The sequence below is a fragment of the Eschscholzia californica genome, unplaced genomic scaffold, assembly GCF_041429995.1.
Source record: "Eschscholzia californica isolate CP2 unplaced genomic scaffold, dmEscCali1.0.p SCAF_6, whole genome shotgun sequence".
In the NCBI taxonomy this organism is placed as follows: Eukaryota; Viridiplantae; Streptophyta; class Magnoliopsida; order Ranunculales; family Papaveraceae; genus Eschscholzia; species Eschscholzia californica.
In genome coordinates, this window is record NW_028238483.1 from 4401530 (window position 1) to 4417126 (window position 15597).

Consider the following 15597-nt stretch of genomic DNA (forward strand, 5'->3'; position numbering starts at 1 on the left):
ATCTTCCCTATAAATCTTGTCAGAAAGCTAAAAAAAAACACTAAACGTTGATTCTTTATCTGAGGTTTTTACTTTTCGAAATTTAAAATAATACTTTAAGAAAATAAAATTTTCTATAATTCGGATAAACTTTACTTAGAAAAATACAAAGTTTATTATATAGTAATGTCATATGTTAACCACGATAAACTATTTTTTCCAGAATTAAATTACATCAACTTTAGTCTAAAAAAAAATTACATCAACTTTTTGTTTATTACTTTTTGCATACAAAAAACTTTTCAGTTCTTCGAAAAGGGCTCTCACAAAAATTTCGCATTGGGCCTCTAAATTGTCTGCAACGGCCTTGATATTTGTATTAACATTTCATAAACATTCTTTCTCCAAACCCTCTCCAAATTTACACTAAAATGACTCCAAATGTCGTTGAAACAAATTATCTTGAAATGTCCATATTTTCGTATCTCAAACGAATAGCAGAGACATTGGGAGACATTTGAAATGTCTCAAAAGAATATCGTAAACATTGAGAGATTAAAGATGTCTGCGCATAACACAGTCATTTCAGAATATTTTGAGACATTTAAAATGTCTCAAGCGAATAACACAGATATTTCAACATTTCAAATGTCCTCGATAAATAACACAAATATCGTGTGACATGAATTGAACCACTACCTCCCCTAAATTTAGGAGCGGATATGCCGTTAATTGCCTCCTCTATTTTGGACTTTACCCCCAAAAGTTCCTGAAGAAACAGGCTGGTGCTTTGGAAGAGGAACTCAGCTGCATGGAGTACCGACTTTTGTAAGCTAGCTGGTCAATCTAGTTTGACCTAATTAGCAGTTTGAAGTTAACTGGCAACTTATTTTAAAGAATTGTTATCTCCTGCTCATCTTCTTCATTGTCATCACTCGATTTGGTTATACACCAACTAACCATATTGGCAAGTTTGATTCCATGAAATAGCAGCACAAAGATCCATGAACTAGTATAAAGGATAGACAAAATGAACTGCATTTAGAGTGAATGAAACCCTTAGTCACTCATTCACAAGAATGTGACTTTTCACACTCATCTAGACAAAGATGATTTGGCAGAATTAATCAAGATGATTCTGAAAAATACCCACAATGAAACAACTTAGACATGCTAGTTACTCATAGCTCTAGAGACTAACAATGGCTACAAACCCATTTATATTTACAGAGGCCTGTACCATCCCTTTCATAGTTTCATTGTGATTATTAGATTAAACCCAAAGCAACAAGCAAACAAATATTAGAAAATATAATTTGCCCCTTAGGATCTAAAACTTTGCCGAGATTAGCTTACTGTTAAATGTAGATCAGTTGTTAGGTTTCGATCTACCATAATAGCCAGTTGAAATGTACCGGCAGGACCAGCACATCTGTTATTTATCAGGACTCAAAATGCTGCACAGAGACTGTTAGCCTTCAGATTAGAAGAGCACTCTTCTCGTATGGGGCTAGTTGGGGCACAGAGCCTACTCCGTTTCGGCTCTGAAATTGTTACTCGTGAAATTGCTACTGCAAGAGCATCAACAAACCCGTTTTCGTCCTGCTCATCAGACTTCCTACTTGAACTACTACCAAATGAGGAAACTGGATGTGAGCCATCATTGAGAGAGCCGCTTGAAACCCTAATTCTCTCCGACTCTACTCCTGTTTCTCTATTGAGCCGGTGGAATAATAGCCCTCCATTGTTTTTCACTTTCGATTTGATGGATAATGTTTTCAATGTTCGATCAGTGTATAATAAGATCCATGGGTGTCCTGAAACAATATCAAAGTGACCGTAAATGCCAAGTAGATCACCATAGAGAGAAAATAAGCCAGAATTTGGAGAGCAATATGAGCTTACTTAAAATTTCTTCTGGCGTTATTCTATCTGAAACATTCCTTGTTAGCATTTGTTCAATCAGGTTCCTAGCTGGTTTAGATATTGACTCCCATAACCCACTATTGAAATCAAGTTTCTTATTCTTGATCGTCTCAAAAAGAGCTTCCAACGAGTCACCCTTGAATGGAAGAACACCAACTAAGAGGGCATGAAGGAGGACTCCTGCTCCCCAGATATCCACCTTTTCTGAATAATCACCAATTAGAACTTCTGGAGCAACATAAGCAGGACTTCCAGCAACTCCGGACAAGATCTGACCTGCAAGAACCAAGTACCTCAATATCATTTCATGACAAATCACATGTTCGTCCGCCACATGTGCAAGAAAAATGAAGATACATGATATAAATTTCAAACACAAAAAGATTACCTAAACTTATGCGATAACGAAATGGTTACATACCATAACACAGTAAAGAGATTGTGTGTGTGTGTGTGTGTGTGTAACGAAATGGTTACATACCATAACACAGTAAAGAGATTGTGTGTGTGTGTGTGTGTGTTATAATATATATATATATATATAACCTATATCTATATATATAGTAATTATAAAATCTTTTCACTTTTACCTACAATAGATAAATGATATTACCCTAGAGTAGTTTTATTTTATATGGTCCGTCCGATATTGTTCACCGCCACCCGAGATGTGCATGCAAAAGACGCTGCCTCACTGAAGTAGTTTCGATAATCCATATAACACAGGGAACAACAATGCGGAAATGGAAAGAATTTTTGCTATATAACATTACACACTAAAAATTCCAACTTACACGTTTGAAATTCTCTAAGATTCAATTCTAACATAGGAAATAAAGTTTAACTAAACAACATTACCACTTAAGAAATCCACCAACAATGTGTCGAAAACACGAACAAAAAATGAATGAGAATATACAAAATAGGGATCCAGTTCATTACCATTTGAAACCCTTACAGCTAGTCCAAAGTCTGCAAGCTTCATCTTTCCGGACGCAGTGAGAAGGATATTTTCCGGCTTTATATCTCGGTGAACAACACCCATTTCATGGCAATACTTAATAACCAAGACTAGCTCCTTCAACATATTAGCAGCTCTATTCTCAGAATACCTGCCCTCTTTAACCATCTGATCAAGTAAGCGACCACCAGAACACAACTCCATTACAAGATGAAAACATTCAGTATCCTCGTAAACTGCCTTTAATGTTACAACACCAGGATGACCCGAAATGTGTTGCATTATTTCAACCTCCCGGTGAACTGTTTCTTCGCCTTTTTGTAAAGTTTTGCATGCAAACTCTGCTCCATCAATCCTACTCCGGCAAACCCTAACTGACCCGAATCTTCCTTGTCCAATTTCTTTCCCTAAAATGTACTCCTGTTCAATCTTCTTTTTCCTACCCATTCGAGTCGCAAAATCAATGCACCCAATTTTTCTCTTCAAACCTCTTCCAGGAGGATCCAGAGATGAACTTCCACAAGGTGGAGCGGTAACAATTCCAGTAAGTCTACTTTTATAAGAATTATCTCCTTCTCCTAATTTCTGTTCCTTAAATTTCTTCCTTTTTCTACCAAAATCATTTAAAGATAAGTGAGATCCAATTATCGACAACGAAAATTTCGATTTACGACTCAAAGGTAAAACCTCTGGTAGATCAGAATCTAATTGAGTTTCACTTCCTTTCCTTTTCTTCCTTAACAAATCCATCCCACAAATCAAAGTTAAGAATTTACAACGAAAACCCTAGAAATCCAATGATATATTGAATTCCCAAACAAATCTATCTCCCTAAAATCACCAAATACTAACTTTAGCCTAATTCAACCCAAATTAGCAGTTAAAAAGTTCTTTACCCTCTTACATTCACTGATCTAAGCTATAGAATAACTACCTAAACAACTTCCCTCCTAGATTTAACCCTGCAAAATTAAAACAAACCCAAAACAATCAGAATCGATCTAACCCTAGATAATGAAAACCCTTTCTCAGAAAAGAAAAAAAAAAAAACCCTACCCTTATTAAACAAAGGTCGCTTGTTCTTCTTCTTCCGACCCATATGCAGAAGAGATCCAGAAGTTTCAGATTTAGATTTACAATCATCCAAGGATAAAAACTGGTAAATAAACAAAAACAGAAATCAATTAAAAAGACGATACTGAATCGTAAGAAACATAAATTACCCTCAAATAGAAATCTTGGAAAGGGGATATCTCTTTGATTACCTTCATTGAGAGAGAAAATGGCAGAAAGGTAGTCGTCTCCTTGTGGGAAAAGGAAACCAGAAATCCCGGATTGAAAGGAAGGAATAGTTTGATGATAGGAGGAGGAGAAGTAAGTAAAAAATAATCGTACTTTGGTGGATCCCAGCAGGAGCAGAAATTGATGTTAGCGGTCGGTCATTTACAAGTAACAAACATTCATGATTTCTTCTTTAGATCGGACGGACGGACGGACGGACGGACGGACGTAAATGCAGAACAAATAGTATCTGCATTTTATGTTAGTTGAACGCGTGGCGTATAAGCAAGGAACGAGAGATTTTTTTTTTTTTTTTGTTAAGACGAACGAGAGATTTTAGTTTTTGTTTTCTTTAATGGCTCACCCGAGAAGTTGTTGCTTCATTAAGATCCACGTAAGATCAAATAGTATCTCGAATGCAAGACTCAAACTCTAAATCTCGAATGTAGAATAAATAGTATCTCCAATGTAAGACTCAAACTCTAAATCTTAAAGATCCACATAAGATTTTTTTAGAGTTTATTTTCAACATCCATCTCCAATGCAACACTTAAAATGGGGTGACGGTAATTATTTTAGAGATCCTTAAGAGGACACTCTAAATTTAGAGTGTCCTCTTGAGGATCTCTAAGTACCACATAAACAAATCAATTAATTTTACACTAAAATATAGGTTTTTAGAGTTCCTCTTAACACTTGACACATAGGATTTTAAAAGTTTTTCTTGAGTCTTGCATTGAAGATGCTCTAACACTTAAACTTTGTTATTTTACTATGTGGTATGGTATTTTTGTAAAAAAAATAATTTGTTACTTTAGAAACAAGATTTGATGTCTATTGGTTAAAATTTATATATTGATGAAATAAATAATTAGAGATATTTCAAGGGGAAACTCTAGAATTATGGTGTCCTCTTGAGATATCTCTATTCCACCTCGACGCATCATCTTTGAGATCTTAGTTGAGTTTTGCATTAGAGATGATTTTTTAAGAAAAAACTCAGAAAATCTTATGTGCACTCGGAATCTTTAAGATTGAGTTTTGCATTGGAGATGCTCTAAATTTAGAGTGTCATCTTGAGGATCTCTAAGTGTCACATAAGCAAATCAATTAATTTTATATTGGAGAAGGCTTTCCAATAGAGTATCTCTGAATGTCTAAATAGGAAAGAGACCATTTAGAGATCCACTTGACACATTTTTTAGAATTTTTCCTGAGTCTTGCATTGGAGATGCTCTTATGGAGTCTTTTTTTTTCTTCTGACTCTAAAGGAGCTTCATTATTTTCTTTACCTATTCCTCTCTTGGCACTCTTTGTGGTCTTCAGATTGAGCGATCAGAGACCCACTGATTGGGGCACTCTAAAGACTCTTGGACTGGGTCTAATTCGTGGTGTTAAAGCTCATCATGGATTAACCAATCAAATTTCCTCGGATTGCCCCAATGTGTGAGGCGCGAAGAGAGAAGGAGGCCCAATAATAAAATGATGGGACACCTATAAATGCACCCTTTTATTTTTCACGAAGGTCATGTTTACTAACTTTCGATTTATAACATTGATTTCTCTCTCTGTAGTTCAATATGGTTTCGAAAAGATAGAGTAAGAACATGTTCATCATCATTGCCTCTTACGATAGCTAAAAAGACATAAGTTCATCATATAACTTTTACATTCAAAGAAATTTTGCAAGTCATTGCACTCATTTGAATGTTTTTTTGTATTGTCGGCGTGTCTCGAACCCTTGACCTATAAGGTGGAAGACTAAACCTCTTACCACTTCAACCAAGGGTCGTTGGCTACTCATTTGATTGTTGATATTGAGAAAAATGATATTTTATGTAACACCAAATTTGGCTCAACAAGATTCACTTTCAATACCTGTTTAAAAAAGATTCAAAAAAGGCATTTTTTTCGTTTTTTTACGGTCAAGGTTTGCAAATCTTGCAAACTCAGATAACAGAATACTAACTGAGAACTCAGTTTGCAAAATGCCTACTCGGTTCGCAAAATCGAAATAGTAAACTCGATTTGCAGAATTCAAACTCGGTTTGCAAAGTTGAGACCCAAAAAAGAATCAACTAAAATGAATGGTTTGAAGTAGCAGGAGAAAGGACTTGCTACTCTTTAAAGAAACCTTTATGCTCAATGGTGTTTATATTTCATACAATTTAATAATAATTAAAGCCTAACGCTAACCAAACTTCTAAGATAAATTACAACAATTTGAAACTTTATCAAAGCTCCAACTCTTAAAAAAAAATGATAGTTAAAATGAAACAGCAATATGAGAACAAGAAAGCAAAATTAAACGAAACCCAAGTTGCAAATTTGATTTTTTTTTTTTTTCAAAATGAAATCCATGAGAAAAAAATGAGGGGACAAAAAAATTGTTAAAGATCAGTACGTTTTCTTGTTTTTACTTCTTCTCCGAGGAATCTTGTCGAAAATAAGTTGTTTGTTAAAGATCAGAGGTCCAATCGTTCTCCCCGGAGCCTTGTTGATAATAGATTTGTTAAAAGTTGAAGATCTGGAACTTTAAATTTAATTAAAAAACGAAAGAAAGCTCTAGTTAGCTACAAAAGAATAAAAAAAATGATCTACTCTAAAATTTGGAAGAAGAAAAAAATCGCAATTATATTTATTGGCTGGTTTTTTTTTACAATGAAAAAAATAGAAAATGATCTGATTGATAGTTACAAATATTATTTTACACATAAAGAAGAATACTAAAATCTTAATGAACTAAAAGGCAAATAATAAAGAAAATATTTTTGAAATGTGGGGGGAATCGAGAATGAACCGAAAGGCCAATAATAAAGAAATAAATAGCGCAAAGTTCTCCAAACTCTCCTTAAGATATACGCCATAGAGACTGAAAAGAGGGAAATTAAGGAGTACCTCGGAAACCAAAACTTCTAAAAAACTATAATTATATTCACATGCCATGATAAAATTGGGGAAAATCGAGTGTGTGAATATAACTAATGAAGTAAATATATATGTAAGTAACATTTCCTCGATATCGTTTGGCAAATCACGAAAACGCACATATTGATATATCTTCTCTTTCTAACCTTATATTTAGTAACGAGTTTTAATTACGAACCATCTGTTCAGAATAACAGACGTTATTATTTAGGAAAATGAAAGAGTTTGAGGAAACATGATCTCGATGTTTCCGAGGTTGAATGGTTACTCTAGATTGATAACTCAAAGTGCTTTTTTAGACTGGATAAAGTAGAAAAAACACTCAAGGACCACAAAGAGTGTAAAAATTTGAATTTTCACTAACTCAAGAAAGAGGTATGTGAGTAACATGTAGTTCTTAGGTGTAGATTCTAAGTGTTTGGTTGTACATATCATAAGAACTAACATGAAGATATGTGTATAACAAAAAAATTCAAATACAATCTCTAGCAGTGGATTTGGAAAAACTAAGGCCATGTTTGGCGCGCGAGAATCGCGTGGGAATGGAATGTGATTTCTGGGAATCACAATCCTGATATTGTTTGGCTCGCGGGAATGCAGTGGGAATCCTATTCCCGGGGGAATAGAATTCCCTCAAAATGGGGTAATAGCAAACCCAGGGAGGGGGTGGGTTTGTGATTCCCATTCCCGGGAATGCTTTGTTTTAATATTTATAGACCAAATTATCCTTAATAAAATATTAGAATGACTATTATTAAAATCGTCCTCCACACAATATCACAACTAAAAAAATTAAAAACCTATGGTTAGCCACCACCATAGCAATACTTTCTCTCGCTCAAATGTAACTTTTTCTCCCTCTCTAGTTTTTTCTCTCTTCTCTTTTTCTTTTTTCATTACAATCGATTTCATAATGTTTAAAAAGAAAAAAATTTAGCCATGACCTTTATTTATTTTAAATAATTTTTTTTAAATGGTCAGCGTCCCTCGAACCTTTGACCTCCGAAGTGGAAGATTATACCCTTTACGACTCCAACCAAAGGTTGTTGGCATTTTAGATACTATTTAATTGGTGTGTCATGTTACTATTTCATATATGCAATTTTGAATAAATAATACTGATTAAAGTACATAATAAAATTGCCGTTTTATTTATGTAGTTTAAGGATATAATAGGAATTTTACAAAAAATTATATTCCGATTCCTACACGAACCAAACACCAAGTTAAGAATCTATCAGGAATCGAATTCCTATTCCTGACCAAACCAAACATCAAACTGAATAATCTGATTCCCGGGAATCGTGTTACGGGAATGTGATTCCCAGGAATCACATTCCATTCCCGTCCGCCAAACATGGCCTAAGGGCTACAATATCACAAAAAATTCTCGAACGACAAACGTGCATAGCTGGATCAACAATGGCATCCTAAAGGCCTCGATAGATTCATTGCTCTGGAGAAATTAGATGAAGTAAGCAAAGTAATTATGAACTTCCTGGAGGATATTTGTTTGTGATTAAATATATGCAATCAACCCAACAGTTATTGTATAGACATTAAATACGGTAAGTCTGGTGATGGGCCTAGAAAGTTTCCTAAATAGGTCTACACCTGCAAGTGCACGGGTGTCAAGTTGTAATATTTCCGGAAAGACAGGTTCGTTCCTCAGAGACTAGTTAAACTTATTCTAAAACTAGGAAGTAATAAGATTTTTCAAATGTTTTGATTTTGGTTTTAAAATGAATAAAATATTAAAATAAAATAACGGAAATGAAAATAAATACAAATGATACAAGGAACTCAAATGGGGGAGAGTCTGGGTTTTCTGAATTCACCACATAAAATCATTTTTAAGAACAAATATTTAGACAAATTAAATCACTTTCTTTTTATAACTCAAAATTTCGGATAATGAACTATCCTCATTGCGGGAGATGTTTTCGTTAAAACTCGATTAAAAGATTGAACATGGTTTCATCCTAGCCCTAGATTAGATGTTCAGATAATCATAATACGAGATTAAAGTACATATAAAGAATAAAAGAGAAATAGGGAGAATACTAAACTTTCGCTGGAAATGATTTCCTGTCTGCAGCCAAACGCACCCCTAAGGGAAATATTTTCCTTTTGTTTTTTTACTGTTTTACAGACGAACAGACCCTTAGAGAAAACGATTTCTCGTCTTCTCGAAAATATTTTCTCTGTTAGAAAACTATTTTTTCGTCTTCTTGGAGGTATTTTCCTCCTCACAATTCTCTCTCTTTCGACTGTTTTCTCTTTCTTTCAATCCCTTTTTCTTATACAACTAAGATCAAATAAGTACAGAGAAGTAAAAAGAATGGAGAAGCAACAAATGTTTAATTGATTCTTCGGTTTCTCTCTCTCTCTACAAATCTCCTTCTCTGTTTTCTGTCTCACTCTAATTCTCTCTACAATTTACTCTTTCTCTCTCTGTTTCCTTTCTCTCACTGAAATAAAAACCAAAAGAAGGAGATGATAGATGATGGTGTTTCTCTCTCTCTCTCTCTCTCTGATTTTTCTATAGGTTGAGCTCGAGAGGATATCCCCCAATCGAGAGATCCTCATTCCCTGTTCTGTTTCTTTGTTTTATAGGTCGAAGAAAGAAATCAGCCAGACTCCTTGATTCAAGCTTCCTGTTACCTTCTCTGAATCTAAATCTTTCTTTGTATAGTTAAGAAATTTTCAGCTTTCTCTCTCTCTAGAAATATGACACAATCCTTCTCTTCACTAATAAATCTTCCTTTAATTTCTTTCCCAATTCAGATTTCTCTCTCACTAAGATTTCAACCAAATCTAAAATAACTTGAAATCTCAATTTTCATTAATGGAGAACTTGTCTTCTTATAGACAATACAAACTTGAGAAAGAAGAAAGGGTAGAAAAGAGAGATAACAACAAAGTTCCCTATTGGTTCTGTCCTAACAACCTCTGTCCACAACAGAAGAAGGTGGAGCAGAGAAGATGGAGAGAGAATGTCAGTTGTGGCAGTTTTGTCTGTTGATAGAGAAGGGAAGGAGATGACTCACAAGGTGTTTATTCTTACACCTTGTTTACAACAACATTACATGACCTACTTAAGTTATAAACTTTAAGCAACACACTTGAATTACACCATCAGTTATGGAAATTGATTGAGAGTAGCTAATGTTTGTGATTTGAGAACTTCATCGTCTTCATTCATGATCTTCCACTGCTTTCAGCTTGATTTGATTTGTTCTCTTACATTCCCCCTCAAACTGAGGACGAGTAGAAGTCATCAGTTTGCTTCGGAGAGAGACAAACGATGGAGAATTGAGGCCTTTGGTGAAGATGTCTGCCAATTGATGTTGAGATGGGATGAAGTAAAGTCAAAGTAAACCAGAGTGAACCAACTCTCTTAAGAAGTGTAAATCAATTTCCACATGTTTCGAGCGTTTGTGAAGAACAGGATTCCTAGCAAGCGATTGAGCGCTTAAACTATCCGAGTATAGATCAAATGTAATCTGAGGAAATCCAATTTCTCTAAGAAGATAGGAGAGCCATAGTTGTTCCGTGACAGCATGAGCCATACCCCTGTATTCAGCTTCGGCAGATGACCTCGAAACTGTTGGTTGTTTCTTGGAGGTCCAAGAGAGCAAGCCAATAAATATACAAAACCCAGAGGTAGAACGTCTAGTGTCTGGGCAGCCTGCCCAATCTGCATCTGAAAACGCAGTGATAGAGGTGGCATTGGTTAGATTTCCTGCATAAAGAGTAATACCCAATCCAATTGTTCCTTTAAGGTATCTTAATATGCATTTAACTGCCTGCCAATGAGTGAGTGAAGGATTCTGCATAAATTGACAAACATAATTGACACCAAAGGTAATATCAGGTCTTGTTAGTGTGAGATATTGAAGAGCACCTACAGTGCTTCGATACAAGTACACATCTTCAAAGGAATCACCATCCATGGCAGACAATCTAGAGCCAGAAGCAACTGGAGTGGCAATCGGTTTACAACCCATCATGTTTGTTTTATGTAGGAGATCCAAGGTATACTTTGTTTGAGTCAAGACCATATTCTTGTGGGATGCAGAAAGTTTCGCTTCAATACCAAGGAAGAAGTGTAATATGCCCAAGTCCTTCATAGCAAAAACCATATTAAGATGAGTAATAAAGGAAGAAATCATCTTGGAGCAACTGCCGGTGAGTATAATGTCATCAACGTAGAGTAGAAGGATCATGATTTCTGACTTAGATTTGTAAGTAAACATTGATGTGTCTGCCTTGCTTTGTAAGAAGCCAAACTGGTGAAGAAATCCAGCAAATTTGTCAAACCATGCTCTTGGTGCTTGCCTTAATCCATATAAAGACTTATGAAGAAGACAAACATGGGTTGGGTTGGATGTGTCCTTGTACCCTGGTGGTTGAGACATGTAGACTGTTTCTTGAAGAGTGTCATGAAGAAAGGCATTTGAGACATCTAGTTGTCTAAGAGACCATCCACAAGACAAGGCCAAAGCGATGACAAGTCTTATAGTTGCAATTTTTACCACTGGGCTAAATGTTTCAGAGAAATCAACACCATCTAATTGCTGAAAACCTTTAGCGACCAATCTAGCCTTATACCTCTCTATAGAACCATCGGCTTTGAGTTTCAATTTGAAGACCCATTTACACCCTACAACATTCATACCTTCTTTATAAGGAATTAAAGACCATGTATTATTCCTGTGTAGAGCTTCCATTTCCTCATCCATAGCAGCCTTCCATTGAGGATAAGCAAGAGCTTGTTTAATGGTAGTAGGTTCTCTTATGTCTGTGACTAAAAAGGTAATGTAGTCTGTGAAGTGTCTTGGTTTTGAAATACCAGCCTGTAATCTAGTTTTATGAGGTGGAGAAGGTAGACAGGGAGGGGTTATAAAGTGTTGTAATTGGGTTGGTGATGGAGATAAGGAAGGTGGGGCAGGGGAAGGTGAAGAAGAAATAGGCGAGGTGTGTGAAGACGGTGGTGAGCATGGGGTGGATGGTAAGGATAGAGGGGATGTGGCTGTTGAAGGGAGAGTGGTGGTAGTAGGTGGTGGTAAAGGTGAGATAGGTAAGATGGTGCAAGCAGGTGTTGTGGAAGTTATGGCAGAGGCTTGTTGATAAGTTGAGAAGGGGAATACATGTTCATTAAAAATGACATGTCTACTTATAAACCAAGACATATTTTCAAGATTAAGACACAAGTAACCTAGATAAGATGAGCAATATCCCATAAATACACAAGGAAGAGATTTAGGGGCAAGTTTGTGAGCCCGATAATCTCTTAAGTAAGGATAACAAAGGCAACCAAATACTTTGAGGTGGGTATAATCTGGGTTCTTGTGAAATAACATAGTATAGGGTGATTTGTTCTTTAAAACAAGGGTCGGGAGCCTATTGATTAGGTAGCTGGCAGTGAGAAATGCCTCAACCCAATAGATTTCAGGCATGGAAGCATGGTGTAGAAGAGTAAGACCCATCTCTGTAATATGTCTATGTTTTCTTTCAGCTTAGCCGTTTTGTTGTGGTGTATAGGGACAAGAAATTCTAAGGGAAATACCATTTGAGTCAAGAACTCTTTTAAAAGACCCCTGAACTAGTTCCTTAGCACCATCACACTGAAAATTCTTTATAGAGACAGAGAATAATTTTTTATTAATTCTTTTGAAATGAAGAAAAGAGTTCACACACTCTGATTTACATCTTAAGGGGTACAACCAGTGGAATCTAGAGTAATCATCAATGAAAACTACATAATACCTAAATCCTTCATGTGAAGTGATGGGGGAAGGACCCCATACATCACAGTGTACTAACTCAAGAGGAGTAGTAGTGACTCTATTAGTGGAAGAGAAAGGCAACCTCTTGCTTTTGCCAAGTTGACAAGAGTTGCAAACAAAAGTTGAAGATGCTACTGGTTGCTTTAAGAGCTTATTGTGCTGAAGATGAAGAACAACTTTTTGGGAAGGATGTCCAAGCCTTGAGTGCCACAGGTCAGATAGAGTGACATGGTAAGCATGATGTGTGATGGTGCTGAGTTGAGATGAAGTGATGGGATAGAGGTTGTTGCTCATGCTACCCTTAAGCAGAGTAGCACTTGTTTTGAGACACTTCACAATATAACCCCAAGGTAAGAATTCAAAAGAACACCAATTATCTTTAGTAAATCTAGAAATTGATAGTAAGTTCTTTTTTATGCTAGGAACACATAAAACAAAATTAAGCTTAAAGTTCTTAGAAGAGGTTTTAAGAATTGTGTTACCTTGATGTGTGATGGGTGCTGAAGCTCCATCACCGACCATAAGATGACCTGAATAGGATTGTGGGTTCTGTAAAACTGCAGGTGTAGAGACAACATGAGAGGTGGATCCAGAGTCACCTAGCCAGGTAGTTTGGGGTGGTTCTTGTTGGGGGTTGATGTGAAGAGCTGTAAAGGCTTCATTCACAAATGGTTGTTGAGATGGTAGGTATTGAGGTTGATGATAAAAGTATTGAGGTTGTTGTTGGATGTATTGAGGTTGTGTTGGCTAGGATGAAGTTGGGTTTCAGGTGATTGAGGGGTTTGAGCAAAGAAAGCTCTCTTTGTGTTATTAGGCTTCTGTGAATTTTTCTGGTTTGTGTTGAATCGCTGAGGTTTCTTATACCTGAAATAACACCTCTCACCAGTGTGTCCTGGTTTCTTACAAATTTGACAGATTTTGTCACTTGGATTGTCACCATGAGATGTTTGAATAGGATAAGAGGAGTTATACTCATTTCTTGGTCTTTGGTTTCTGAAGGTTTGGCCACCTTGCCTTTCGGTATGCACATAAAATCCAGAGTGTTGTTGTAGGTTCATTGTTGAATGTTCTTCTGCAATCTCAGCTAATATTTGTTGCTCAAAGTTCAAAAGCTTACTTTTAACTTCAGCAAAAGTGATTGGAATGTCCCTATTTGTTATTAAGACAGAGAGATATTTGTATTCTTGGCCTAAGCCCTTGAGAGTATGATCTATAAGGTCTTCTTCACTTAACTTGCAGTTGATGCTAGTGAGAGCATCTGATATGGTTTTAATTCTCTGAAGATACACAGAGATTGAGTCTGCCCCCTTTTTGATTGACTGTATTTGGGTTTTTAGTAGCTGTTTCTTAGCAAAGGACTCTTGAAAGAAGAGAAGTTCAAGAGTTCTCCATATTTTAGCAGAGCTTGACAAGCCAAGCACCTCAGATGCCACACCTTGGGATAGAGTGGTTTTGATGCAACTCATCACAAAGTGATCAATTTTTCTCCAGCTGAGATATTCAGGGTTTGTGATGATTTTTCCTTCTGATTCAATTTCTTTTTGGGGTTCCTTGTATGTGCCATCTACATAGTAGATTAGATCTGTTGATATGAGTATAGATTCAAACTGATCCTTCCATAAGAGGTAGTTTGTAGAATCTAACTTGTGAGACACATAGTTTGTGATATTTGAGATTGGAGCTGATATAACATGAGCTCCATTACTTGATTCAGAGATATTGATAGGGGATCCTATTTCTGGACTTAGACTCGACATTTTAGAAGTTTTAGAAAACAATAAATGTTTGAAGAAGACAAGAAAACCTTGTGAGAGAGAGCCTAAAGCTCCGATACCATAAAATAACTTGAAATCTCAATTTTCATTAATGGAGAACTTGTCTTCTTATAGACAATACAAACTTGAGAAAGAAGAAAGGGTAGAAAAGAGAGATAACAACAAAGTTCCCTATTAGTTCTATCCTAACAACCTCTGTCCACAACATAAGAAGGTGGAGCAGAGAAGATGGAGAGAGAATGTCAGTTGTGGCAGTTTTGTCTGTTGATAGAGAAGGGAAGGAGATGACTCACAAGGTGTTTATTCTTACACCTTGTTTACAACAACATTACATGACCTACTCAAGTTATAAACTTTAAGCAGCACACTTGAATTACACCATCAGTTATGGAAATTGATTGAGAGTAGCTAATGTTTGTGATTTGAGAACTTCATCGTCTTCATTCATGATCTTCCTCTGCTTTCAGCCCACTCTTTCTTTGTTAAACTCAATCAAATATATCTTTCAATCTGCTTCATGAAAACAAATCTCCTCCAATCACTCTCGGTTTTGATTTTAAATTTCTTTCCTTCTCTCTAGAGATTATCTTCCTTCTCAATCAGGTAAGGATTTCCTTCCTTCTCTGTCTCTATATGCCTTCTATGTTTCCTCTCTCCATATTCTCGGTTGAAGGTAAGAAGATAAAATTGAATAACTAGTGAGGAGATTTCCAGATTTGAAAAGGAGCACAATATCTTGCTGACTGGGCCACGTTTAACACCTCTTTGAGTATCACGTTGACTGGCAAAGAGACATGATTCCATGCATCGCTATAGGGCAAAAGGAGTTGCAAAACAAACCCAGCAAACACAAGATCCTGGAGAACGCCTGCCAGCGGTCAGATTTTGCTAGCGCGTCCAGGAACAGCCAAAGTATCATGTGCTCGGTTACACTAGATCCGGCCCATCGAGAATC

General features: G+C 36.2%; 1 protein-coding gene across 1 annotated transcript; it reads right to left on the reverse strand.

Annotated features, from left to right (window-relative positions):
* Nucleotides 1-1134: 1134 nt before the first annotated feature.
* On the reverse strand, nucleotides 1135-4796 carry PEPKR2 (phosphoenolpyruvate carboxylase-related kinase 2). The gene is made up of 5 exons (XM_086648444.1): nucleotides 4132-4796; nucleotides 3923-4022; nucleotides 2848-3828; nucleotides 1885-2181; nucleotides 1135-1796 (listed from the first exon to the last, which is right to left on the reverse strand). Exons 3-5 carry the CDS (start codon nucleotides 3614-3616, stop codon nucleotides 1429-1431), a joined length of 1434 nt encoding a protein of 477 aa, XP_086504570.1. The 5' UTR covers nucleotides 3617-3828; nucleotides 3923-4022; nucleotides 4132-4796; the 3' UTR covers nucleotides 1135-1428.
* Between the last annotated feature and the right edge of the window lie 10801 nt (nucleotides 4797-15597).

Coding starts and splice junctions, on each gene's coding strand:
- PEPKR2 (XM_086648444.1), bottom strand. CDS start 3,616: ATGGATTTGTTAAGGAAGAAAAGGAAAGGAAGTGAAACTCAATTAGAT. Junction 2,182..2,847: donor AGCTGTAAGGGTTTCAAATG/GTAATGAACTGG, acceptor TGGTTCTTGCAG/GTCAGATCTTGTCCGGAGTT. Junction 1,797..1,884: donor AACGCCAGAAGAAATTTTAA/GTAAGCTCATAT, acceptor ATATTGTTTCAG/GACACCCATGGATCTTATTA.